Genomic DNA, 9,060 nt, shown 5'->3' on the forward strand with positions numbered 1-9,060 from the left:
GTATGAAAAATATTTACCAGCATTTGAAGCACTTTATGTTGCAGCTGGAAAAAAGGTGCAATTGGCACCACAATGTCTCTTTATAGAAAATTTAGATGAACGCATTAATCTAGTATTTGAAGATCTGAAACCAAGAGGTTATCAGAATGTAGATCGATTGAAAGGTTTCGATATGGCACACATGAAACGTGTATTAGAAAGATTAGCTGAATTACATGCAGTTTCCGCGGTGTATGCGCAGAAGCATGGACCATATCCAACAGATTTCCAGTACAGTTTTTTTAATGCCGATAAAATAAATGAAGATATGAAGTTTATGTACACAAATAAAGTTACAACTTATAAAGCAGCAATGGCAAAATGGGGTTTAGAAAATGCTCAAAATTATATTGATAAAATAGTAAGTAATACTCGTAATACTGTTATATAAGTGATTACTTTCAAGATAGAAATAATTGACTTTACTTTACAACATAGCCCACCTTTGAGCAATTTACTAAAAGTGGCATGGCTACTTTGGACATCGATGTTAATGGCTTTAATGTACTTACACATGGTGATTTTTGGTCTAGTAATATTATGTTAAATTATTTACCAGATGGCGCAATTGATCGATTACTTTTTGTGGACTATCAAATTTGTAAATGGGGTTGTCCAACCGAAGATTTGGTCTTCTTTATTAGCATATCAGCTGCTAAAGACATTCGCTTAACTGAATACGATCATTTCATTGAAATCTATTATGAGTTTTTAATAGAAAATTTAAAACTTCTGAAGTATAATGGCACGCCACCAAAATTAAGAGATTTACAAATGGGAACTTACAAGGCACACTCTACATTTTATGGTGAGTAAATTCATCATATAAATAATTTTTTTTCTATTATTTTTCAATCTGCTTAACAATAGAAGATTTATTAACATAAAAAATATATATATTACAATGTCTCCAAAATATTTATGTTAATAATATTAAATCTTAAGTTGACTAGAAACTTCATAATGTGAGAGAGAAGTAATTCGAGCTCCCATTTAATTCAAAATTTCATTACGCGTTAGACTTGTTTTCTTCTCATTGACTTGTATAAAAAACAAATTGACTTTATTTTTTATTTCTCTTCTGTTAAAATTCTCGGTTAAGTCTATTTGGATTCTTAATCTAATATATTCAAATTTTCGATCAACAGTACGCACTTGTGTCAAATTAAACCGCTATAACTTTTGTATTTATTTCCATGTATTATACAATAATTATAGGTATATATATATATATATAATATATATAGATATAATATATATATACATATACTTAAAGTAATCAAAATTCGTTTCTACATACATATATATACCATTGTAAATAATAGTAATGTTTTTTAAAAATATATTTATAAATTTAAACTCTTTAATTTTAGCTTTCATGGCTGTCTACAATCATCTGGTTGCCGTACTATTACCGACCGATAAGGACAGTAATATACACTCACTGATGCGAACAGATGAATTTGGAGAACAATTTCGAATGCGAACTTTTACGAATCCCTTATATGTCGAAGCTATGAAGGATCTCTTTCCTTTCTATCATAGACGTGGAGTACTCAATTTTGAAGATTTTGATTGATAAAAAAGATTTTATTTTTTAGTAGAAAAATAAATTTACAAATTATATGTAACTGTTTGTAAATAAATAGTATTAAAATCTTTGTAATTAGTTATTAGAATTTTAAAGTCATTATAATAATAATTTATAATAAATTACAATATATCTAAAAATTTATCACAATTGGTGATAAATAATTGATTAAAAACTAAAACTCAGGCTTGTATAATCTGTTTTGTATAAAGATATAAACCTCAACTGTAGGACAAAACTCAAGTTAAAGGTGGGTTATCTGATGAAATAATTTACGTTACCATTTACACAGAAAGAATTTATCTTAGGTGACAGATTGATGTCTTTGCTTGAAAGAGATGAGGTTTCTAGCCATATACGACTTTGCATGATCTTAAACAGTTAGAAGCGTAATTCTTGCCATAATCTAATATAATAAACTGTTTAACAAGGGACGTTCTAACCTTCATTTAAAAGTTAAATGTCTTCTATTAGTTCAGTGTCAGTTGTACGTCTACTTTGGACGCAGTGATCTGCTATATATTTAAATCTTATCTAATCTTAAAAGTATGGTAAAGCGTTATTTTCATGATCATGATTTGGCAGCATAGTTTTGTTAACATATCACAGACAAAACTATAATTCTAGGCATCACATGTGAGTTTAAGATTTGCTATATTGCAATTACATATACGCTGAATGTATTACGATCTTAAAAACTAATTATAAAAATGGTGGTGATTTTTGCATTGAATAACTTAAGTGATGATATATCAAACGAAATTGCCGTATCGGGGGCAATAGAAATCCAAAACTAACTTCTGAAAGAACACTCCTCCATTCACAAAAAATCACTATACGATAAGGTGTTTGGTTTAAAAGCCCCGCACATTTTGAAAAATTTCAAAAATGTGACAAACTGTTGATTCTGATCGCCATAACCACACGATTACCAACTTTATTGGCGTAATATTAAAGATATTGAATTTATGGATGTGTACAAATGTGACTTTAAGAGAACGATGCCACAAACCACACAACACATCTTTTTTGATTTATTACTTGAGAAACTGCCGCGAAGCCACTAAAGTTATGCATTTGTCACCACTAGACTTTTTATTAGGGATTACGCAAGGAATAATCGTCACGCAATTGGCGCTTTGAAACATCATCTAAAATAGATGACTCATTAAGTTTCAGAAAGCGAATATTTTAGGTGTATATGTATATTCTGTGAAATATTTAGAAATTTAAAACTTTTTCATAATTAGTTTTAGGAAAGTTTTGAAAAGCTATATGTCTATCTACAACTGCAATCGTCGCACTGCTCATATCTGACTCATATCATACATTAAGACCGAAAAGTTTTCGGAAATTCTCATTTAAAATTCGCGCGCTGTATATTTTTCGATATTTTAAGTTTATGTAGTTTGGCAGCACTGTCCTTAATTACTATGCCAAAAATGAGCGCGATCTGTCAGACAGTTCGTTTACGGCAGCTGTTGAAACCAGTTCACCTCAGTAGGGCGTTGCGAAAAAAACAATGGAAAAAAATATTGAACAAAGAGTTTGCATCAAATTTTGTGTTTCGAACGAAATTTCGTGTGCAGAATCGTTGCGAATGCTACAAAAGGCTTATGGGGAATCAGTTTTATCGAAAACTCAAGTTTATGAGTGGTACAAAGCCTTCCAGGACGGTCGTACGACCGTCGAAGACATTTCGCAACGCACTACTGAGGTGAACTGGTTTCAACAGCTGCCGTAAACGAACTGTCTGACAGATCGAGCTCATTTTTGGCATAGTAATTAAGGACAGTGCTGCCAAACTACATAAACTTAAAATATCGAAAAATATACAGCGCGCGAATTTTAAATGAGAATTTCCGAAAACTTTTCAGTCTTAATGTATATAAGCACAGAAAATAGAGAGCTGAAGATTTTGTTACGTATTTAAAACTGGATTATATATATATACAGAATGTAGGCATCGGAATGGAATATCTAAGTTGATGAGGAATATGTAATAATCGATATTGAAATTATACAAGCATTAGCATATATGTATATAGATTTTATATATACATCTTCAATACTGATCGCTACATATTCTTCATCAACTTAGATATTCCATTCCGATGTCTTAATTCTGTAATTTCTGTTGCATATAATTCTTAGTTTGAAGTCATTTTCAGATGATTTAATCGTGCAATTTATATATAGTATTCGAGTCATTCTGTTACAACCAGAACGCATTTCAACAAAAATTAATCTCAGTCTCGGGAAAATTTTTTTAATTTTTTTCTAAGTTTTATAAACTCTGAGCTTTAAAAATATTTTTATTATTTTATTTTTGGCATATTGTTACAAGTCCATATCTTAAATTTTATAAACCGATCTGGCTTTTATAAACATTTTATAAATCGAGATTATCAGCCATGGCTATATATAGTACATAATATTAAAAATATTACTTATATGAAAACATTAACGGTTTCACAAGATATACGATCTATATATCTGGTGTATTTTTGATTAAATTTTTCTGAAAAATAAACAGAATTTAGCGTAGAAAATCATATACTTTCACCTTCGAATACGTGTGAAACTTGACGAAGGTATTAAGACACTATCCAGAAGTAAACAAACTGTTTGTTTGAACTGACCTAATAAATAACTAGTTGTGTTATATATAAAGTTTATATAGTAGAAACCAAAAATTTATTAAATTCAACTAAAAAAACAAACAAGTTCACCTAAAAATTGTCCACTCACGTTTTTAGTCACCGGAAAAGTGATAATTAAAATGTCATTAGAAAAATTATATTTATAGTATACATTATCTTAAAATAAATTATATACAAACTATAATATAAAAACACATATTACTTTTATACTTATATACATTACTTAACATGTATTATTTACTATTAAAGATTTGCTTATGCCAAAACGTGAATCGAATCAATTTAATGATGAAAATCCACTATAAAATTGTCGTAATAACAATGACATGACAAATTCAAACCTAAACTACACTTCAAAATATAATTAAATTTTAAAAATGTACAAAAACAAAAACAAAAATTAAAATATATATAATTTTTTCATATGCTAACATATTTAATGATGAACACAAAAAATTTACATAAAGCTAACAGTTGACTGACATACATGCGAACTTCTCTGGAATTTATTATAGATTAAAAAGAGACCTTACAAATCAGTTCCTCAATTTTTTTTTCAGCAATTAAATGAATATATTTTAAAATATTTAAATACGTGTGTAATTATGTAATTATAAGCAATTTAATCTAATTACATACAATAAATATTGCAGGTTATAAATCTAACAAATTTGCTGAGAAAAACCAAAACCAGTTCAATCAACCTACTTAACACAATATACAGTTTAATTGTACGAATATACTTATGAAGTACATATATATATCTGAGTATTGAAAACACATGTGAGCTTTAAGTTATTTAATAGAAACAAATTTTTAAATACTAAAAAGTAGATAAATTTATTCAACTTTAGATAATATTTGAGATAACCAAAACGATTAGTTATTACAGCGATTATTATTGAAAAATAAAAAAACTACAACAAAAAAAAAATTAATCATAAATAATTGAGTGTTTAAAAAATAAAAAAGTATATTTTTGAAAGAATTATATTAATATCGAATTAATTTTTATTGAACACATTTTGGAATTATTAATACACTATACATATATCCAATAATAATTACAACAGACAATTATACCAGTAATTGCCGTAAGTTTATAGTCAAAATAAATATAAAATGCAACTAAATTATTATATACTAAAAAAGAATATAATACTATATGAAACCGTTCATAATGTTACATAAAAAAGATAATGTGACCAAACGATTCTAATAAGAATCCGAATTTTCACTTTACCGGTGAAAATTTCAGTCGATATTTTCTTCATTTCAAACAGAAGAAGTGTTTATACCAGTGGCGTACTAGGCGTCAGCGATGTCGGCAAACGCCGACGTCCTCGCGGCCACAGGGGCTTCGCAGAAAGTTACCGACTGTGGATTCTAAGCACTTAATAAATATTTTGAACAATTTGGTTTGATAATGGCATTAACCATATTCGAAGTATTCCCGAATGTTTATATAGTAATCAGATTCATGTTCACAGTTCCAGTCATTACAGCTTCGACGGAAAGAAGCTTCTCAAAGTTAAAATTGATTAAGACGTACTAGAAAAGTATGATGATCCAAGAGAGACTATCTCCATTGGAAATTCCATAAACTGAAGCCAAAATAGCAGCTGGAGCAAATTATGATATAATTAAAAAAAAATTGTGTGAGGCTAAAAGTAGGAAAATTCATTCATTTTAATTTGTGTTTATTTTAATTTGATTAGCAATAAAACTTTCAATCATGCTTTATCGTATTAGTGAATGTAACTTATTTACTTTTACATCTGGGTTATAAAAGAGGCCTCGCAAATCTGATGTCGCCAATGTACAGAGTTGGTCTACCTCCGCCACTGGTTTATACATATTATTATAAAGACCAACAATACTCGATAACTTACGTATAGCTTTAGAACTATTTATATTTATGTAATATACAAAATTATTAATTAGTTTTATTACTTTATAATATGAGTTTACAATTATTTTCAAAGTATATATAATATAATCCAACTGACAATCTTTCTGTACTGCTTGATGCGTTCTAATAAACTCGCAACTTGCCCGTAAGTAGTAGGGTTGCCAGCTTTTGATAATAGTGGCTACATTTATAGTACATACTATATATTTTCTTCAGTTTTGAACTTAAAGCGTGGGTCAAAGATTATCTACCATCGGATCTATTTATATTCTGCTTCTACATAAACGGAAATAATGCAATCCATCACAATTGGTTGCATTGCTTATAAAAAACCGTTCATAAGCTCTACATCATCTGCATAGAGAAGAGTTTTAATACAAATTTGATAGATAGGAATGAATTTTGGAAGCGGCAGAGTACTCAAAAAGAAGTTAAATATCTGAGTATTATGGTAAAAAATACTTCATCTGCAGGTCTTAACAGTTAAAACTCTGCCTATAGACTGATTTCTTGCATATAACAGCATTGGAACAAATCTTATCAAAGGATTGGGAAACGCCTATATCTACATCTGCATAGATAGTCAAGCAGCAATCAAAGCATTCTCCTCTAAGAGACATGATATATTTTGGCTACAGTAACTGACAAGAACAAATCAGAAAGTACTTTGCTAGGTACTTGGCCATACTGAAATATATAAACGATAATTAATCCATAGATGATCTCACAAGCACTTTAGTGAGTAGGAAATAAATCTACAACTAAGTCTAAATCTACCAACATATAATTCCGGGCAACCCAAAGGTTGAAAATTTAGTTCGTCCTTACAACTACGGCAAGATGTCTGTCCTCAGTAAGACCATAAGATCCTCATGGCCTGCGTTTTCATCTCACAGAGATGATCCGATAGGAAATAGAAAAGACATAGTGTCATATATTAAGTATATCACTATCTGGCTTTGATTGCAACCAGAAAGAGAACGTTACGTTCCATCTGATGTTAAAGCTTATATTTAAATAATTGAGCGTCTACTGTTCGGTTAAAATCAATTACTAGCACAAAAGATCTGTTATAGTTGCTGTGCTCTGATAGTTAGGAGTCCAGTATTCTGTTAATTTCTCTTTCTATTCTACTACTATATACATAATAATCGTATAGTTTTTCTAATAAGAAATTAAGTACTAATAACGACCATTGCATAAAGTATTTTAAATACATACGTTCTTAATAAAATCAATAAAAGAATTCATATAATAATCGTATACAAAAGTGTAGGGTATACAGTGCAAGACTTTAAGATACAGATATATGTTCTATGGGATTAATTTAGTATATCTTAGAAAACATAGTATTTTCATAGAAATTTATTTTGCATGTTCGTATCTTTTGTCTCACCACTGCACATAACATTATACATATAACTTAAAGAAAAAAGGTTAATAATGAGTAACCACAACTTTAGCCATTGAGTATAAATGTGAATACTTTACGCTTGAACCTAAAAACAAACGTAAAACTCGAAAAACTATTGGAGAGATCCAAAGACATTTCTCTTTAAATTACTCTACATTCATGAAATCCTAACATTTTTGTTTTTTTTTAGTTTATTTATTAATATTTGTATAGAGTTTATTGTTGTTTCGTAATCAAATTTGATATGACGTACTGCCACATTTTGAAGTATCTTAATTTTTTTTTTCAATTAATTTTTGAATAAATTTTATAATTTTATTCGTTATCAACAATAGACGTTCTGTCTCTACGATAGAAGAGAGAAGACAGAAGTGCGTAGCAAAGTTTTTTAATTTTTTCAAACAATTCTTGCATGTCATTCTATTAGATATTTACTAACAATATAAGCTAAAACTAAACATTTTTATTTTAAAGTTTTTATTCCCATTTAAAACCTGCAATAAAAGCTTCAAATTTCAAAATTTGCAAATATTTTAGATTGGGTTACCGAAGGAGAAGCACACAAATAGAGCGATTTTAAGTCTACGAGTGATTAGAAAAGATATTTATTTTTTAACTGTGAGTTTTGTTTTAATTATAAATAAAAATTAAAAATATTTCCTCTTAACAGAAAGTTTCTTTGTCATCTGTGATTTAAATAAATTCGTTTGTTATTTATTATATTATACATTATATAAATATTTGAATTAAATTTTTAATGGTGTTATAAAGTTTACCGAATCAAAGCAGATACTTTTGTATTGCATAGTCAGGCCTGTTAAAATAGTGCTCATGTCTTTTTAATGGAATTTAAAAATATTTTTATATCAAATACGAATTTAATAAGTGAAGTTCATTTATTAATTTATTAGTACTGTCAAATAAACATCATAAAGTGTAAACAAAATAAATATATAATGATGGTTAAGTTTAATAATTAAAAATAATTTCATATTCTAATCAACATATATATCTAATTTAAATATGTGTGTATATATTTTAAGCATTTGTTCAATAAATATTGTCTTTTTGAATATTATTTTTAAATATTAGTATTAATATTTCTAACTAAAAGTACTGAAGAAACTTTATTTGACCAATATATTTACAGAAGCTTAATGAAAAGAATTTATCTTAAAAATTATATTATTATAGATGAGAATAAACATCGAGATAACAAAATTTTTTCATATATTTGAGATGTCATTAATCATATTGTGAAGTTGCATTGTTTTCATTAAATTTAAGATCAAATAAAAAGCAGTGACTTATAAGTAAAATTTTAAATTTATAATACAAATACAGTGAAAACTTTCTTATGCCGACACCCATTGTCTGCCAGCCTTTTTTTTAAAGACGGATGTCTTACTGAAAGGGATAAGTTGATATAAATAATAACAAA

The 9,060-nt window shown here is 28.1% G+C and overlaps 3 protein-coding genes across 3 annotated transcripts in view; all 3 read left to right on the plus strand.

The window, feature by feature from the left end:
* Positions 1-9,060, plus strand: part of LOC119682735 (serine/threonine-protein kinase PAK 3-like) — a 491,650-nt gene that overhangs the window by 224,330 nt on the left and 258,260 nt on the right. The window lies entirely within an intron of this gene.
* Positions 8-1,644, plus strand: LOC119682740. Its single transcript, XM_038096245.1, has 3 exons — positions 8-400; positions 478-847; positions 1,413-1,644. The coding sequence occupies exons 1-3, from the start codon at positions 173-175 to the stop codon at positions 1,616-1,618; spliced, it is 804 nt and encodes a 267-aa protein (XP_037952173.1). The 5' UTR covers positions 8-172; the 3' UTR covers positions 1,619-1,644.
* Positions 7,046-9,060, plus strand: part of LOC119675639 — a 5,060-nt gene continuing 3,045 nt past the window's right edge. The window contains exon 1 of the mRNA XM_038086846.1: positions 7,046-7,058. Within this exon, the coding sequence (XP_037942774.1) occupies positions 7,046-7,058 (13 nt within the window). The remainder of the gene's footprint in view (positions 7,059-9,060) is intronic.

This window comes from Teleopsis dalmanni, chromosome 2 (genome assembly GCF_002237135.1).
Source record: "Teleopsis dalmanni isolate 2A chromosome 2, ASM223713v2, whole genome shotgun sequence".
NCBI classification, from domain to species: domain Eukaryota; kingdom Metazoa; phylum Arthropoda; class Insecta; order Diptera; family Diopsidae; genus Teleopsis; species Teleopsis dalmanni.